General features: G+C 37.2%; 1 protein-coding gene across 9 annotated transcripts in view; it reads left to right on the forward strand.

Moving 5' to 3' along the window:
• Positions 1–19,469, forward strand: part of MARCHF1 (membrane associated ring-CH-type finger 1) — a 233,935-nt gene extending 214,466 nt beyond the window's left edge. For all 9 annotated transcript variants that reach the window (XM_039380518.1, XM_039380519.1, XM_027745752.2 and 6 more), the window contains 2 exons: positions 13,142–13,289; positions 15,265–19,469. In XM_039380518.1, coding sequence (XP_039236452.1) covers positions 13,142–13,289; positions 15,265–15,566 — 450 coding nt within the window. In that variant the 3' untranslated portion in view covers positions 15,567–19,469. The remainder of the gene's footprint in view (positions 1–13,141; positions 13,290–15,264) is intronic.
• The last annotated feature ends 761 nt before the right edge of the window (positions 19,470–20,230 follow it).

A 20,230-nucleotide genomic window follows, 5' to 3' on the forward strand; every position in this document is an offset into this window, starting at 1 on the left:
CATTTTAGTGAGTCTTTGCATTAAAGTAATCCTATTAAGCATTGATCAACAGGCATTGCAAGTGTTTCATATATGTGAGTAGGTCTAATGACTCAGCTCAATATAAATTTAGAGATTAAATATTAAGCATTGCTTAGTGTGTCTGGTTTATTTCTCATAGTCTCTGTTACAGCTGTCTGTGGTTATAAATAATACAGTTCCATTTGTAGCTTTACCTCAGCATTTGCAATCCATAATGCAGAATTTATAAAGTGACTTTATTGTGGAAGGAATTAGTGGCAAGAAGCTTGAGTGAGTTCCTCACTGAACTCTCTCAGGTAATAGCTTAACCTGGAGGAAACCACTTCTTCTTTAAAAGGATGAAATCCTGGTATATTAGCACCTACATTTCATATCTCTTGAATTTGGTTTAAAGCATAGTAGAAGCAGGAATTGAATGGAAATACTGTGAGTATGAAATGGATTAAAAGGACCTTAAAATTCAGAAATGTCTTCAAATGGAGATTTCTCAACAGTGTCTCACTATACTTCAAAATACTTTTCATATTTAAATTCTGCTATCTGTTTGAGATGTCTGGTATCTAATGAGATGTTTTGCTTTGATGCATTATCCCAACAGATTATTCTGTGGTGTTGGAGATGAGTATTTTGTCTTCCAATTTTTTTTTTAAATGATTTACAAATAATGTCTTATTTATGTGAGGCATAAACAATACTGTACATTGTTACCATGTGGTTGCTCTTGGTCATTAAGGAAGACCAAGTCAATTTTTTGTTTAGGGCATTATGTACCAGTTGAGGTTAATTTTCTTTCTTATAGAAAGGGTATCTGAATGCATTCCTTTTAAAAATAGAAAATTGGGAATTTTCTTTTAGAACAGAGTGATATGTTTCTGTTAAATTAAACAGAAGCAAACCCAAATGCTGATAATGAGAGGAACTTGATCTTATTTATTTTGAATGTGTACATATATCTTTTAAATGTTTACTCCTCTTCTATTCCGTATTTGCCTATATACTGAAAATATGATACAAGGTCCCTCTCTTGAGTTTAACACCCTTGAACTCTGTGTAACTTTGTGTATATCCAGCTACTGTTATTAGAGAAAGATGGAATGCTTTCTGTCTGCTTGATATAATTTATTTTATAAATAAACAAGAGTGATAAAATATGCAGGCCAACTTTAACTGTCATACAAGATTCAAAATTTTATGTCCCACTTGGAGATACATGTTTCACAGCTACCTAGAACAGGGTATTTAGGCCCTGGAGAGAAGTTAGGGAACAGGCTGGCACAAATTTCCATACAAAGTAAAAGTCAGTTCAAGCGTATCAGTGCCCCTTTGTGGTCAGACTAGTGATAAAATCAGTCTGGGAAAGATTTCAACTGCTTGGTATAATGCTGATTTAACTGCTAGATCAAAAGCAAATATTTAATAGTTTAAAGATACTCTGTTTGTTACAAGATCATTGGATCAGCAGGAGCTATGTAACCAATTCAAAGGTAGGGTTTGAGCCAACAGACAACTTGTGGGTAATGCCCAGCTGTAAGGCAGAGATTCAGCAATTCTGCAGGCTCCTTAAAAGAAATGTGAATCATCTGTGGAAGCAACAGAAGAAAATTAGAATGTTGCTTTGATCTATGGTAGACAAAAGGAAAATCTAAAGTGAATCTCTAAGTCCCATTTCACTCCCAGACTTCATGTATCACTAGAGATACATCACTTCTGCTCCCCCCTATTGGAGTTATCACTTCATAGGGTGCCTTTTTTTACAAAACAGTTGTCACCTGCACTAATCTAAAGTCAGTTGTTAAATCTCTTTCCTAATGTGTGAGAGAGACAGATTCAGCTCTCTTCTCTGTGCTCAACACAGTCTTATAGAAAGAGTAAATATTGAAAAATATGACTGGAGGAATTGATTCATAATGGGATGCTTTGTGGATAAATCTTCTTATAAAATCTAGTAGCATGTATGAAAAATTCATGACAGCAAAATATGTTAAGGGTGTTGTTGTATTTTTGGTTCAATTTGTTTACATTCCTTATTTAAGAGTATGATGATCACTGCCAAAAGTTATATAGCCTGCAGAGAAATGTGCTATGAAATCAAAAGTGGTCATCATTAGAAACTGCTTCTCTTAACGGAGTAGACTCTACGAGCCAGAAGCAACCTGCAGAGTCTCCCAGGAGAAACAAAAACAAACAAGAAAACCAACCAAACAAACCCCAAACTCTGAGCAGTCATTACCATATTGCTTGCTGTTTGATTCCTATTGCCCTGTGCTGTGAAGTATGAACCATCTGGCTTTTTCATCTGTTTTCTGATAAGGCTTATGATAAGAAGTGATAGCAAATATTGCATAGGTCTGGTATCATTGACTTGCTGTGGGATTAGTTCCCTTTCAACCCAATTTGGTGAATACTTTGCACTCCTTAATATAGAAGAAGATCCTACATTTCCTTTTGATTTCTGGTGCAGCTACACCTGCTCTGGTGATTATCTTTCTTCCAGTAAACTGTCTCAAAACATCAGTAGCCTCAAATAATTTCTTGCAGTATGTAGGGTCAGACAATTCACCAGTATGCACAAAGGCACAAAGCTATTACTTTCTCATTGGCTGTCAGTCATTATAGAGAATAACTTTGGGCTCAAGGGAGAATGTGTATATTAAAGCTTTTAAAGTAAAAATGATTTCATAGCATTTATATCTGATTGTGATGCCCTGCGGATGCCAGGGGCTACTTTGTTCCGACAGTTGCATTCTTAATTTTTGAGAGTATTAATATATTACTGCTAATTTATCTGTATATAGAGAGCATGCTCTAGTTCGCAGAATAATTTTGTCTTGCATTTTGTGCCACAACAAGAATACTAGTTCTTAGATTTTTCATAGTGGTAGAATTTGTGCTAGCTTGTCATCTCCGTATGTCTTTCTCTTCCATTCAAAACACAGCTTTATTCACACAGCTGTTCCAGTTGCCATGGACTTCTGACAAGAAATTCTTGTGCCTCCTACCTTGAAACCATCATAACATAACCTTAGGCTTTCTAAAGGCCTTCTAACCATGATACTTTGCTGGGACACCCCCAGTGCAGCAAATCCTTCCTGGAGGTGGAATGAGATGTTTTTACTGTCATTGCTTTGAACTTGCATTCTTTAAGAAGCAAATGAAAAATCTTATACCAGAAAATTAAATGAAAACTATGTCCTCTTCTAATTAGTTGCTAGTACCCAAATTGGCTGCTTCTGCTCATAGCATTTACAGAAGTCAAGGGAATTCAGGAGATTGTTTACGTCTGGGTATTAGTAGAGTTATCCACTATTTCACAGAGCCATGAACATGAGCTCTGGGAGGTACAAATCTTCTGTGCTTTCTCAGGCTGAAGTAAACAGTTTGATCTGAGCTGTTTTACAGATGCAACTTGCATCAAAAGATTGAATTTCCATTTTAGTTAGAGAGTCTTACACTATCCTGCAGTTCATTAGCCTCTCATTTTTTAAGAACTGGGGGTCTCCTTTTCATTTTTTTGTTTCAGCCCTTTCAGTGTTTGGTTTTACAGCTTGACCTCATCGATAATTATAACCAAGGAGGGACTGGGTAGCCGAAGCATTGAAATTAATTAAGAGAATCTCTTGATACTGGCTTTGCAACTAAAGAAAATGTGAATGGATTGGTACCCTGGCACACAATGTATAGCTAGTAATATGAAATTTAAAGAGCATAATCAACCCAAACATTGACCTAAACCAGTCATTTTTATTCATGGAGTTTTGTACAAATGCCGTTCTTACTGTTTAATTTTGAAGTTAGTAATTTTACCAACTCTAATGGGAGTGGGCTGCTATTCACGATCTGATTAATGTATATCATTATGTGTCACGTAACTAACACATACAATTTTACAGTTGCTATTTGCCTCAAATTTATTTTGCCTGGAACCTATTGATGTGAGAATGATCTGCTCACAGGCTGATTCTTGCTTGTTGGTGGAATGAATGCATGCTAAAAATGGCTTCTCTTTAACACAGTGATGTTCTCATGAACACAGAAATTTCAGTAATTGGTCTAAATTATGTACAAATGGGATAATTATGAGTTTATTCAGTATTAAATTTTTTGTTAATTTAATTTTATTCTTGTAGCATTTTATTAAAATTACTTGGAAAAAAAAGGAATTTTTCCCCAGAAATTATTCAAGTCTTTATTCATCTGCTCCAACTTGTATGTGTCAAAACTGGAACATATGGTATTAGTTGGAGGTTTTTCAGAATTAATAGCTTCCCTCAGGTCTTTACCAGACCACTAGGCTGTAGTTTTGTGTTAATCACAGTAGCTTTCCTCAGCACAAATTTCCTCTGTTTTGTTTTTATTTAGTTGCATGAAAAGAATCTCTCTCGTGGGAAAATTAAAAGACAGAGAAGGTAACTGTAGCTATTCAGCTATGGGAAGTCAGTAATCCTGCTAAAGCCACATTTATAGATAATTAATAGCATCAGCTCCTTTTTTTAATCTTTGTTGCATGCAATTCAGATGTGTATATACTGTATATATAACTGCAAAAAAAAAGGTATGTCTAGGTATGTTTGAACAACAATGTATTTAAAAATAACAGGGTTTTGGTATACAAACACATTTAAACCAAGCCACGTCTTTGTAACAATTCAGACGGATTCTCAGCAGGCTAGACAATTTGACATTGAGGAAATTAAGCAGTGTGATGAATACTGGAGAGAAGGCAATTGAAGTAAAGACTTTCTAACAAAACTGTGATCATATATTGTGACTATGTTTTAGCTGCCTAAAACAACAGATCTTCAGAGAAACTTCAGTTGGACAGGACTGAAGGATTAAAGGAAATGGAGAGGTGTACAAGACTATGTAATGGAATCTTTGGCTCCAGCATGTTGCCATATCCACCTTGCACTCTAATTTTTCTTCTTTTCCTATTTCTACCATGCTATCCCAGTCTTCATGCTACATTCATCATGCCATTTGAGAACAAAATACACTCAAATGTGCAAAGGGAACCCATCTTACTTGGTTTTCAAAGACAGACTCAGGCACAGACTGTTGGGGGATGGTTTTTTATGGCAACTGTAGTGGAGGAAGGACTTGTGATTGCTTTGACCACGGCACAATCCGTCTCAAATCCTCCACTGAGCATGTGTCATGGCTGCTTTTGTATTGTCTATTGAATACATACTGCAAAATGCAGCACCTCTCCCTGCTTTGGTTGGAAAGTGAAATCTCAGCATAACTGCCCTTGCAACCAAAATTATGGTCTGTGCTCATGTGGTATGGCAGTCAGATTGATTGATTCTTTTTTTCATGGTTTTCTTTGTGTGTGTGTGTAAGTTGTTGTTTGAGAACTGGACTGAGATTTAAAGGCATTTGCTAATTAGTGACTGGAGGAAATGTCATGCCTTCAATTAGATGTGTTGCTCTTTCAGAAATACAGAGTAGACAGAGGCGGGTGTCAACTAGCTGCAAAGAGAATAAAAGTGACAAACTAGATAGAATGATGGTAGAAATACTGTAGGGAGAGCTGACAACAGTAGCATCTGTTTCTTTTCTTGACTAACTGTGATAGAAGTTAGTGGAGACATCAATTCTGCCCTGTTTTTCCTTGTTTCTTTATAGGTTGCCCACATGTCGCTCGTTTTTTGAGTTTTGAGTAATAAAGTCATATGCCTGAAGTAAATCTTTCTAGAGCTCTTGGTGCCTCTTTTTCTTAGTACCAGACATAGTTTTGCATTCTGGTGATAGTTAAGTCCTGATCAGTGGTTTAATGTTTTACCTGCAGTTTCTCTCTCAAGATTATCTTTTTAGATAAGGTGGCTGAAGCTTACTATGCTAGAAGATAATCTTTTTCTTAAATATCTTACAATGCAAGCAAAGAAAAAGCAATTTTAAAAGAGAAGTTCATGATAGTACTGAAGACTCTATTGAAGAAAAATTTGGTTAATGTTTTTTCAGTATTCAAAGAGGATGCTTGGAAAATAAACACCGTGTCAAGTACTTCTGCATTCTATATATTGATGCAAAACAATTTCTAGCTGACGGGAACTAGAAAGAGACGCCCAATATGGAGACATTATGCTATAACTGTTTGCCATGGGGTTTCTTGCATGTCTCTCTGAAGCATCTGGTATTGGCCTCTATCCAAGACAGAGCATTGGATGAGAGGGACATAAGGTCTGGCTATTCCTATATTTCCAAAGCATAGCATTTTTTTTGTTGTTTAGTCTATGTTGGCATGATTAGGATGCAGGCACTGAAGTTCTTTTAGTTGGTAAAAAACAAGTGTTCTCAATATTACTTCATATTGCAAAACCAGCTACTTCATTTTAGAAATTAGATTCTCGAATTACTTAATTTTTATACTTTTTAATTTCTCAACTTCTATTTTACACTTTTAAGGGTCTGCTAATTGATGTCATACACAGCTAAAAACTGTATGTTTGTGAAGAGTGCATACTGATCATATCACTTAAGTCCAATGGTTTTAACTGTCATTTTCAAAAAATTAATGTGCGGTCTTGATTTTGATAAAACTGAATAATTAGTTCTTTGCAGATGATAATCTTAAGATGTTTATCAAAGTGAGATTTTTCATTATGTATTTCTTTTATTACTGTAGATATGCATATTGCACATAAAAGTGAATTAAATTGTGTGACTTTAGAAATGCACCCATTTCTGGTTCAGTTTTAAATTTTTGATAGGTATTTTAAATACATCACAGACATTCATTTGAATTCCAGCCAGCTTTGTTTAGTGTCTCCTAGGGACAGAAATAGTTTTTAGGTAAACTTCGGACAGGTTTGCCAGAGAATGATTTGTACTTGCTCATCCAATGAGCTAATCAGATCAAGGTAAGGTTGTGCATAGATAGGGCCATATGATGCACCATGTGACATGGCATTTTTAAAATTTATCTTATTTCCTTGTTCAGTGATAAATGTAGCAGGGGTCTAATTATGGCCTTCTATTCTTGATCCTTACAAGAGTTTCATCTCTGGGATGTATCTTTTGACAAAAGGCAATGACAAATATGTTTTCTCTATTTTCTGTAAACCTGCTCAGTTATTCCTCTCTGAATGTGCTCTGGGATGTGTTTGGGAAAAGAATGCAGCAGAGGTGTTTTTATAGCCCAAACCCTTTTCTTGTCAGCCATGAGACCTGGCACATTCTATTGGACTGTCTGAGGGGCACTTCTCATCTTGTAGAAGGATGTGGTAAGGCGTGTCTTGACCTTCCTTAAAATGCAGTGCCTTGGGTACAGGCTGTAACCACATGTTGTTTAGATGGCAGAGTGGCCCAGAATGCTTTTATTCAAATAACACATTTTGAATTCTCATCTCTTATGAGTACTTCAAATCTCCACAAGGCTATTTTATTCTCCCAACATGTGCGGAGCCCTGTTGTCCTTTATTACTATTATTTCTTCCTCTTCCACCCACTGCACAAATTCCATTCCCACAAACTACCATGGCAGCTGCTTTCCTCCAGCTGGTAGGTTGATAGCAGTGAACAGCTCACTGTGGAGCCTGAGCCCTTTAGTACTGCAACAAGTGACCAGAAAACACCTTCCCTAAGATAAATAACTCTGAGCTATATGTTCAGACTATTGACATATTTCAGTGCTCAGCTCACTTCAGCACACACTGCTCCAGTTAATTTTCCAAAATGCTGGCTAGATTCTTTGGGTCTGGTTTCAGATAAGAAAGATCTTTTTGTGTGTGTTTTTAGTCTGTGTGCAGAGGGCAGTTTCTACAACAGTCTCTGGTTAATAATTTTAGCCTTTATTTTGCATGAGTAATTACTTCAAGATAGAAGTTGGCTCAAACTATTTCTTTAGATTGTTGAAAGAATTCAGAAAATGTTGCATGACTACTACTACTAGGTGAGAGCAGAAGGAAGTCCTTCCAGCTGTGGATGCTGTTTACATTACATACATAGTCATTTTTTTGCTAAATGATGGATAAGGAGAAAAATGTCAGAACAGAAAAAATATTTAATATTAGCTATGTCATACCCATACCAGATTCCCCTGTCAGACCTCCTTACATGCAATTTTTAAAAACAGGGTTTCTGAAAATACCCAGGAGTTAAAAGTCCAACCATGCACAGCATGTTGCAAAGCAGCTCATTAACTTCACCTTCAGTATCTGGCATCCTCAGTGCTGAGCCCCTGCAGGAGAAAGAGACTTTCAGTTGTAGAGGTGTGAATCTGCAAACCTGCAGTGGTTCTGCAGTTGCTTCCCAAAATCTTGTCTAGACAAAAATCTGTGGTCAGTGTGACAGAAGATAACCAGCAGCAGGAGGCAACACATGGACACAAAGTGGTGTATGGGGCAGGCAGGCAGTAAATCTACAATGTGGAAGTGGGGAAAAGAAACCCAAGCAGCAGAGTTTGCAGAGTGCCATTGGGATGTGTGGGAACAGCTTCTGTGTGAGCAGTGTGAAGCTTTTGTGTGAGCAGTGTGAAACTTTTGTGTGAGCAGTGTGAAACTTTCGGTTCTGCATTGGGCCATCATGAAACCACTTTGCAGAAAGCTTAATGTATAGAAGGGAATTAAAACTGCAAATTTGTTTCTGTTAAGAGAGGCTGTGTTGGAATCCAGGATATGAAGCAGCATACCCATACTCATAGGCAATGTTTTCAGAAGATACTAAAAAATATCCATATTTATTTGTTGCATATTGGTTAATCAAGCTTTTATTAGAAGTGACATGGAAGGAGGCAAATTGTGATCCTTTCAAATAAATATCAGGGATTTTCTCAAACTACATTACAAGAAAGGGAAGTGGCTGGCTACATATGATTTAGAAGTTCCCTGTATGTTATTAGTTTTTTTTTTCTTTTTAATTTTTTTTATTTCCCCAGAAGACTCATGACTACATTTTGTAATTATAAGAGTGGGTTATGAAATCAGTAACTGTTCTCTTGAAGTTTCTGAGTGACATAATTTTTAAGAAACAAAAGAAAAACCCGAGGTAGAAACCAAGAACAAGGTACAGTTTTACAGCTGCCACTTTCAAGATTATTCCAAACCTCTCAGGCAGTAAAGCATAGGAATTCAGACTGAGGTGCACATCGTGTTTTAGAAGTAGTTGTAAAGTAGTAGCTGGGGCGGGAGGTGTGTTTCTGATCACATTTACAATCCAGCTTCTTTCCTTTGGCAGTTCATTCTGGCTTCTTGGTAGGAACCTCTGAGGCAGGCAGACAGTGTGCTACCACCCTCCAGTGGTTTGCAGAGCACAGCGCAAGTGTCATGTTCGGAAAGCTTATTCGGAAAATAAAAAGGGGGCTGAGGATATTCCAGGCTTTCTGCTGGGGATATACATATCGTTACACTTTGGATTTGTTTGGTGACTTGTGTAAAAAGTCTTTTGATTGTTGTTAAATGTTACAAAGTGTTTTAGCACACCTGTTCTATGAAGCCTAATGATATTCGTGTGATTGCTTGCATTTGCAGGACCTTAAACCATCTGCATCTGTGATGATTTCCAGTCAATGTTAGTACTGCTGCCAGGATTAACGAATCTGTGGGTGGTGACAATTGGATGTACAGCACTGAAGGGATGCTTCCTAGGGGGTTGTGCAAAAACTAGTTTGTCTATCAGTTTAGTGACTCAGTAATTTGCAAATTATTATAAATGTCTCCTCTGGCTGTTAGTCTTCCATTTCTTTCTCTCCTTACAGTCTCTAGAGCACCTTAGGTGTATTAACATGTAAGTTTCCAAAAAAAAATTGCATCTGTGTACTTACTTTTCTGTTATTTTTCTGTTGTTGGTGGCATCTTATATTCTGTGCATGGCATGTTACAGTGTCATCAACCTGATGGTTGCATTTTTCCTAAATCACTAATGAAGATAACAAAACATGATGCAATTTATTTTTGTCTTGCTATCATGAATGTGGAAAGCCATGAGAACTGCATAAGCTTCTAAACACAGCAGGGATGAATTTATCAGTGGTTAAGGAGGCATTAAAGCGCTGTGTGACATGAAAGGTAGCACCTGCCAAACTTCCCCACGCAACTTCAGGCTGTATCAAGTCCTGGGCTGTAAAAATTTTCAATGCGAGGCTATAGAAAAAATTCTAAAATAGTGAATTGCACTTTTCTGCTCCAAGACAACATAAATTGCTGGATCATCTACTAACATTACTCATTTAGTACAGAGTGACAGGAGTCACACTGTACTAGCCAATCTAAAATATGTGAGTAGGACAAGAAAGTTATGTCAGCTACCACTGGGATCACCCAGAGTACAACACAAAGTTTAATTGTATTTCCCTTTCTGAGTTCAGCTCATCACGACTGTAGTTGAGAGAACTGGGACTGCAGCTAGGGCAGGACAAAACCGAGACACAGCTTTGGGACACACTAAGAGCTGTTAAATGCTCCCATATGAGACAGAGTCTCTCCTTAGACCTTTTTCCTTTCTTGTATCCCAATCTGGGAGTACAAGGTACTCTGCAGCGTCTTCCAGTTCCATAACCATGATGGTGGCCTCTCCCAGTCTCTACTCCCCCAGCTTATTTCTGGGGTGGTAAATACGCGTGTGGATAGAATACCCAGGCAGGCAGGCAGGCAGGGTGTCTTGTGGGAGAAGAAAAGGGGCCAGATAGAGGAAGCAGAGTCCAGTAGGCCTTGGCTTGCTTTCTGGCTAGGTTTGATCATGGGATGTTAGCAAAAAGGCCTGCTTTAGCCCTTTTCTGCTAGCTCCCTCTCCTCATATGCTTTCTTGTAAATCTCAGTAGAAGTTTGTGAGCTTGTTCCTTTACTTACCTGTCCTGCTTGTTGATCATTTGGTTTTGTCTGGTTTTCTTCCACCTGCAAAATGTTTACATTTAGACTCATAGGACTAGCAATTGTCTTTGACTGGGCATTAAGTCAACACTTTGAGGCTTTTGAGTTTGTTAGAGCATAAAATGGCTACAATGATGCCGCACATATAACTGACAATGAAAATCTTGCACAGAAACTTCTCTCCAGTATACCAAAAAGTGTAGCACCACGGTTGAGATGACAGAAAAGTTCTGTTTAAGAACAATTCATTCTTCTTTATATTCAATGTTGATCTCTTACAAAGCATCCATAGGTAAGTGAGGGGCTAAGGTAAAACCCTTTTTTCCATCTGGACAAAGACAACTCTTTGTTTGGAAAGAGTCTTTTGCAAGACTTGCATTGAATTTTCACTGCACAAAGGATGAAAGTCTCCAGGTCAAATGCAGTGTAACCCGATGACCGTAATAATATAAGACTGTGATAATAATGCCTCAGACTTTCTGGCTGGCCACTGAATATTACCTACATGAACCACAATGAATATAAAGTGTTGGGGTTTTATTACTTAAAAAAAAAATAATTTAATTCTCCTATTTTTTCAGACTGCCATACAAACCCCTGCAAGTTTTCACTCCTAAGTCAATGTATCAGAAATTGAAATGACGTCTCAGCTGATAAATAAACTGATAGCTCCAACTCTGTATATTACGTAGGAAGTGCTTCCATTTTTCTAAGCAGTTAAGCCTTGTGTTCATTAAGTGTGATCAGCAGGTCAGGAGAGGTGATTCTGCCCCTCTAATCTGCTCTCATGACACCCCACCTGCAGTGCTGCATCGAGCTATGGGGGTCCCCAGGACATGCTGGAGTGAGTTCAGAAGAGAGCCACAAAAAAATCATCAGAGGTCCTTCCAACTCAAAATATTCTATCATTCGTTAAATTTTGGCAAGGGCTAGGAAAGGTTCTAGAGACTATGTTTTCAGGCAACAGCTCAGGCACATGCAAGCTTCAACTGCCATTAGAAACCAAAATTTGTTTGTCCTGGTATGTCCTGCTCTAAAACCAGTGGCAGGAAGAAGTATTTCTGAGAGTTATTTCTCGTAGTGACATGGCATTTACCCCCTCAGCTTTATTGCAGCTGTGCTCCTTCGAAACGTGACCTGACAGCAAAAAGTGTTCTGAATAGAATGGCCGTATTGGTTCAGGTGAAAGGCTGACCATGTAGCTTAGATGCCATCTCCAACCATAAAGAATTTAGGAAAATTTGTTTTTTTCCCAGAAACAACATTTAAAAACAAACAAACAAAGTAAACAGCCGGCAAAAACCAAAACAACACAAAAACCTAAACAAGGAAAACAAAGCTAAACTCGTGCCTTCAAAGTACATGTATGCCACCTCAGTGCTCTGCAGTGGCCAAGGTTTCTGTCCCAGCCTTAAGCCGCTAAGGCTGGGCGCTGATCTGAGCACAGCTCTCTCTGGTGTTCCCAGGGCCGCAGGGAGGTGGCACTCGTGTCTCGTGCTTTGTACTGGTTCCGTTCCTCAGACGCTAGTGTCCGATTCCGAGATTATTCATTGGAATTGGGGCATTTTGCTTTTAAATGCCATATTCTTTCATCTGTTTTCAAAGACAAACGTTTTAGTAGAGAAGGGTTTTGTTTTGAAGAAGGACTAAAAAAAAAAATTATGCCCTCACAAGCAAGATTAGAAAATACTGCCTCAAGAGTTGCACTGTTCAAATGCAGGGAATCTTAAAATAGCCTTAAACTAAGATAGGATCTAGTACCATAATTCAGAAACATATGCCTGGAAGGATCCTCCTTGCGTTATTGAGGCTGAGTGCTATCATGTACGATTATTTCCACATAATCATCTTTTCAAGTTTATTGAATTTAATCCTCAATAGAGTTGCATTTCCTGTGCTTTTATGGGAAGGCTGTTACATAACTGCGTTCCTCGAATTTTAATAAGTACTACAAACTAATGTTTGGGCTTTTCTTGTCTCATCACCAGAAGCGCAAATTTAAAATAAATATTCATCTTTTTACCTGTTTATTAACATGTTATGGCTGTACTGCAGTGAAATTACTTTAGATATCATTCACAAGCAGACAGAAATAGAACTCTTCATTCCTCTGAATCTGTGAAAATGAGATGATTGTGAATTTTACAGTGACATTGCACATAGTCCTGTAATGTGTATTACCAAAATAAAAGGATTTGTTAATTTTATTACTGCTTGGGTTTTTTGGCAGAAAGAGCCAGAATAGTCTAGTCAGTTTAATGCAAAATTTTACAGGTCTGATTTTTTTAACTCCTCTTTTTTAATTATTATTACAGTGGGAGAAACTACAGATGACAACAAGTGAGAGGAGGAAAATAGTGTGTTCAGTCACATTCCACGTAATTGCAATTACCTGTGTTGTTTGGTCATTGTATGTTTTAATTGATAGAACCGCTGAAGAAATTAAACAAGGCAATGATAATGGTAAGTATCTTTTACCTTCTTTGGTGTTGTTGATAATGCAGTGGCTGGCTTTGCAAGGCAGCTATAAAACCAGTCACACTCTATTCTTAAATAACAGCTCACAGACAAATGGCTACATCAAATGCTTTAATGCAGAAGTTCTGAATGCATTAGCATTAAAAGCTTATGTTATGCCCCTGCAGAGAGAACTCTATTTTGTTTAATCATTACAACAGCTTAACTAGCCTGCTGGTTCTTGCTAGGTTAATCTCCTATTATGTAGGTATTTCTAAAGCTCAGGCAAAGCGATGAGTCAAGTTCAAACAGCTCAGTGCAAGTTCAGGTCATTAAAATAGCGATTTATTTATATTACTCCCTTGAACCTTGATAGCAAGTAAAACACGATAGAGCCTTTTCATTAACAAGCTTCCTAATACGAACTTCCAAGAGACCGTGTTCCAGTTGTGTTAGTCCTTCATGTGGAACTTAAGAAGCATCGAAAGCCATTCCTGTGTCGTTTCAAATAGAATTTCACTGTGAATGTCTGTGTTCCAGTTGTGTGCATTGTGAGGATGGTTAAACACTGGAACAGAGAGGTTGTGGAGTCTCCATCTGTGGAGATCCTGAAAACCCAACTGGTCATATGTAACAAAATCCATGTTTAGTGTAAGTAGGTTTCTTTTTGGGCCATACTTAGCATATGTGGAAAATATATGATAAACTGAACTACTGTTTTCCATTTCAAGTCTAAGTCTATTTGGTCTTAAATTTAGTCTTAAATGTGATCATGATGATAAAAAACTTTTCAGTTTTGATCTGAACTGACTTTAAGCACAGTAGGGGAACAAAGGTCTCTCTAGCTTTGTTCTATATTCTGAAGTTAACATGGAAAACAAAACAGGTGGAGCTTTGTGCCTTGCTAGTTAGATAAATATTTGATGATACTCTTGATGCTTGCCTTTCTTGCCTATGAGAGGAAAATAAGCAACAAGGCTCAGTAAGTCACAGATGAATATATACTACAAAGTCTTGCTTTGCATTCTTTTGAAATGGGTAACCCTGTTTTTTATCTGAAAAACCTGGCCCTGAGGACAGTACTAGGAATGGGTTTGAACTTTTATTTACGAGTACATCACCCTACTTATTACAACAGGGAAGCTATTTCTGTGGATTAGCTGAATTTTCATAACAAAACAGCTAACATGAATTTTTGTTGTTATACACAATGGAAAAGAATCACATTAATTATTCTTGGTAGGCTCAAACAGTATTTATGATTTGTATAGAATTCAGTGTTTGCCAAATGTAATGGCTGATTTTTTACACTAAAAGTGGACAAAGAGATGCCTTGGAGCTACGTGCAAAAATAAGTGTTTGCGAAGAGAACTCTCTTGCCCCAAAATTTGCTTGTCACAGGGGAGTACTTTTACAAAAGCAAACATGTATTTGGGGGGAGAAGGAAGAAACACGTAAATAGTTTGCTTTCTTCTCCATTTTCTCTCTTTAAATGGGAATTGCTGGGAAAAAGACAGTGAAGACTGGAGAAAAACCACTTTTTATAAACATATTTTGAGGAGAAGAAAAACTGAAAGCCCAGAATAATACTAGTAGTGTTTGTTAATATTCTGTAAGTTTAAAAATCCTGTTTTAAATGAGTACCTCAAACTATTTAAAGGCTTGGGGTTTTTTTTTCTCCTTATGGAAGTATACCATGCAAATCTCTTAATTGCTGTATTGAGCATTATGCTTACTTTGTGAGAGTGGCCCTTGCATTTCCTATTTGACCAAATTGTGGTGAGGTCAGAAGTGGGAGGCAGTTTCTTGGCTGGTCTATGGAATAGGAAGCCCCTTCTGTTTTCTACTTGAGCCATAACTGCCCCAATAGTGTGTACATACCTGGGGATTCTTAGCAAGTGGCTTCAGTACATTTGATTGAAATTCAGTGCTTGATATTCAATGTGTAATGGTGGTAATAAATATAGTTTCTATTCCACAGGTGTCCTTGAATGGCCATTTTGGACAAAACTCGTTGTAGTGGCCATTGGATTCACAGGGGGCCTGGTCTTTATGTATGTGCAGTGTAAGGTTTATGTGCAGCTGTGGCGCAGGTTGAAAGCCTACAACAGAGTGATCTTTGTTCAGAACTGCCCAGACACCATCAAAAAACTGGAGGAGAAAAATTCTTTGTGCACTCAGAGCTCAGACATCAAGGATGCGGTGGTGGTGCCAGTAGCACAGACAGGTACAAACTCTCAGCCAGCAGCAGAAGGAACGACATCTGAGGTCATGCCAGTTTGACAGAGACAGCATTGTTTCTTCTTTGCAGTGTAAGGTGTAGTGTATTCTACACTACAAATGCTACAAGAAAGTAGAAATGACTTTGCATTTTTTTCAGTTAAAAAAACAAACAAACAAAAAACAACAACAAAAAAACCCCGTATGAAAACCAAAACCCTACGAGGAAACTGGATCCAGCAAAGCAACTTGTTACTGTATGGAATGTGACCGTTCGTGGAGTAGTTTCGCAACTAGTCAGCAAGTGTAGTGAAAGTGGAAGTGTAGAAAGTGCAATAGAGAACAGATTTAACAGACAATGCCAAACCAATGTGACAAAAGTACTTTTTTTTTTTTTTTTAAGTGGGATGGATGGGAAAGTAGAAACAGACCTGATATAAATAACTTTGTTTACAGAGAACCAAAACCTTTAATCTGTTTACTACTAAAAGCTGTATTTGCTATTTATCTTTTTAAATATATGCTTCAAAGAGTACCAATCCAATCATATGCATTAACAAATCCAAGTATAGAGAGCTCTATCACAGCACTCACTCTCTAAGCTTCATACAGTAACGCACGTTCATGTGACTGTAGCGGAGCCTGAATGCTTGGGCAGCTGTGTCAACTAAGGATATTTTAACTGTGCCTGTATTTTTGAAAAGTAAGCAATTCCAACCAGTATAAGCTCATGTCTCCATAAGCTTACAGGTATATTTTTAAATACAGCTGTCAGCAACACAAGTACAGGGAGGAGATAATATGTAGATTTGCATTTAAAAGAGAAGCTCTGCTGTTTATTTTACTAATAAGAGTGAATTAGACATAAATTTGATATGCAAAGTATTGAGGCAGAAATGTAAATGAAAAAAAAAGCAGTTTACTGCACAATCACACAAAAGTAAATTGACTATTATCAAAGGTCTGAAAAAGGATGACACATACTGAAGATGGAAACCATTTCTGGTTTTATTTTTTAAGATTCACGATACAGAAAGGTAGATGTAAAAGAACATACCTACCTACATATCTTAAGAAAATATTATTTTTTATCTCCTTTTTCTGAAAAGTTAGTTTTTATCTTCATGGCTGAAAAAAACGAATCAATGGTTTCCTTCTGTACAGGTAAACTTGAGGTGTTAGAGGTTCAACAGTTCATTTGTTAACTTTGTGTTTTGAGCATTGTCATATAAAAATGAAGTGTGAATAGCATTAAAAGGTGCAATAGATAAATGAATGTAGATATAATACTCTGTCCAACAGGGTGAATTATATATAAAGAACCAATTTTGTGATTCACTTTGCATACCTGTGGTGTTTACCATCAGGACGCAAGCGCAAGTATTGACTTGGAGTAGTTATGTACTGGTGTGGACAAGTCTGGGGCCTGAACATAATGTATATTTTAAAAAAAAGTTAAAAGTTTTGGGTTTTTTTAATCTTGTATTTAGGTAAAGGAGGAAAAGCAAACAAGCAGATAAAGAACCAGAGTAAAGAGGATAGGAGAGCACAAGTTCTTTCAAAGGGGGGTATCTGCCACAATTACAAGTAAACTAGAGTTCTACAGAAGGCCTGATGTTTCTAATGGTAAATTTTCTCTTTATATACTCAAGTATTTACAATAAAAAAGCAGAATCATCCCGTTCTTGCAAATATCCAGCATGCTGGGCCTAAGATGTACTGGAGTTTTTATACTAGGTATTCCTTTGTAATGTTTACTGGCTTAAGGCTCAGGGAATACTGGAAGTAGCAGTATTAGCAAGAAACGTGTCTTTAATCAGATCATTATGTTCTTTTGTATTGCAATTGCTCATGTAATTTGGCTGTAACTGAGTGATTGTCATCTGGCTAGACAGAACACAAAATCTTGGTGCTTCAATGGATCCTAAACATATGTCAGTATTTGCTGTAAGTTACTCCAGGTGAGTTGGATTAATGTTAAGTTTTTTTATGTAATGACACACATTTTTTATATAAAATAACTTCCCAATTATACAACTGCAGATCACAATTGTAGCAGTTTCTCCTCTGAAATGACATACAAGAGAAACGAAACCATTTCTCCATTTAAAATCGTGGAGGAGACTTCAGAAGGTCTCCAGAGAATGACAACAGTACTAACAAATGCCTCATAACTGCACATGTTTAAGACAGTCTGCAACAACATGGTTTACAAAAAGTGTAAAAGCTACTTGCTAAAAGGTAAATCTCATGATATCTGAAGTTAGACACTTAAAATTACTAACTGCATTTGAATGTGTGGAAGGATGTTTACAATAAACCTGATGAATCATAGCAAAATTTACTGACAACATTATTATGAAGGATAATTAAGAACTTTCTGAAATAATAGTTAATAACAGTAACCCTGCTCCTCTAGGCAGCTTGTTCTTTGACCTGCTGTAGCATCATGACCCCATTGAAAGTACTTTATCCCTATTTTGTCAGTTTAAAGGAGACTTAATTCACATTAGGGTTTTTTACCTGAACAAGTATAAAATTTAACTCAAAGAAGAAAATACCTGAGGCTTCCAAAAGCAGAATGGTAGCATCCAACAAAATTATTGTACATTTTTAAAAACACACTGAAGAGTCACCAACAGAACAAACAATGTGCAAAATTTTATACTAATGCCTTCCCCTTCAAAACACTGTTTTGGCATTCAACTATATCTGCAACTGAGTTTACAGTGAAATAAAGAAAAGAATGGAGGAAGACTTCAGTTGAAATTCCTCCTCTCCCTTTGAAATACTTAATGTGGACAGCAGGAAAAGAGCAAAATGGGACACTGTGCTGAGATGGACAATGAGCCAAGGCATCAGCAAGAGAGGTTTCAGCAGGCTTGAAGCAGTCTTTCAACTTTTAAAGTATTACAGTATTAGCTCGTGCATCCCATTCTCTTCTTATGTGCACTGCACATTCTAGAGCTTTCAGGGATTTCATGCAGGATTGCAATTTGTTTCTGAAGCAGGGTCCAACCTCTTCAAGAGGGCAAGGAGCTATTCATGCCACTATGCTTTGGATTCAGGTCTTCATTAATAAGGAAAGTGCACAAATACAGACACTAGACAGATGCTTATCAACCAGCAGTTTTTCATTCCCACACAAAGTACAATTTTCTGTATTAATTTAATAACCATGGGATTCTATCCTAAAAAACAAACAAACAAAACAAAACAAAACAACCCCCCCAAAAAAACCAGTATACTGAAGATTTTAAGATCCAGACTAAGACTTTGTAATAAAGATGAGGTCTCAAATAAAGAACCATATCAAACTGCCTGAGTAGCCACAGTACATCTCAGGCAAATAAGCCAACAGTGGAATCTGGCTTGGCTAAACCCACAAGGGCAGAACCTTGCTCTGAGCTGCCATTACCAAGTAGAGCTTAATCTGCATTCTTGTTTAAATGAAGTTTTAATGAAGGTAGACAGAAATAATCTGATGTCAGGTCAGATCTGGAAGTTTAAACAAGATACTCCTAACCTGTGAACGTGCACATTTCTGTTCCTAAGTTACAAGCATTAAAAAGTTTATTTCAAACTGGCATAAACATACTACTTTTGACTATCATTAGCATTACAAAGATTCTCAACTAGTCCAACTGTGCCATTGACACACTGTTCTATCTGAAGGCAGTGTTTATTTTTGTTGTGTAGAAAAAATAGTAATTCCCCATCATCAGAGCAGTTTATAATTTCTAATAATGCAATGAAACTCTATGATGAAAATATTTTACTCTGTATAATATTTGGAACTACAAGTTTGTGTTACTTGTTTAACTCCCTCTCTTTTGCAAAAGAAAATGTGTATGTTTTTGTGGGTGAATGTGTACTGAAAGACAGAAGGCAAGGGAAACAAAAGTAATGTATCTGCTTATTGTTGTGAAAAAAATGTATTTGTATTAAACAAATGACTCAAATTACTGTAGTATTCTACACTTGTCACTTTGTTATATAAAGCATCACATGCTGAACATGAATTGGCAAGACCACACTCTTGCAAGAAAGGTTAACAATATACTCAGCTGCATACTTCATACTGATAAACCTTGCTAACTACCAGGGGCTAGTTTTGGGTACCATGGCTAGGCAGAATGCTCAGGAAAATACCTCATGGTACAAAAACACTTGAAAAGAACTATGGTTGCTCAACTTGCAGGCATCAACTCTATAAAGAACCCCCTGAAAGCAAATGGTATTACATCCATAGCATAATGGACAACTAGTACTGGGTTTCAACTCCAGGAGGGTAAGAGGAAGACAGCTTCCTAAGGAAAACAGTGCTTTGGGATGAACTGTTTTTGTTATAGTGATTTTGGAATGTCCAACACCAGAAACCTTTGAAGATGGGCTGGACAGTTAAAATACTTTAAAGCTAATCCCACCTCAGACTGTCAGAATGGATCTTGTTCCCCTTTTTATCATTTTATACTTTAGATTTTCTCCTTTTCCAAAAGCCTTAAAGATTTTTTTTTTAATGAAAGAAATATTACATGTTTGCATTATAAAAAAGCCTGTGTACTTTGTCAGGTGTCATACCAAAGTAAGTATCCTACCTACAGAGTGTTTCAGCCAAGGTGCAAATTTAGCTCTCTACAGAGGGTCGTATCCATCTATCCCATATCTTTCTCCTGGATGGTCAGCTGGGGAGAGAGTGGGCCATTTTGAAACATCACAATTTTAGC

Source organism: Pipra filicauda, unplaced genomic scaffold (genome assembly GCF_003945595.2).
Source record: "Pipra filicauda isolate LSUMZ 115617 unplaced genomic scaffold, ASM394559v2 scaffold196_size3971931_pilon, whole genome shotgun sequence".
NCBI lineage: Eukaryota > Metazoa > Chordata > Aves > Passeriformes > Pipridae > Pipra > Pipra filicauda.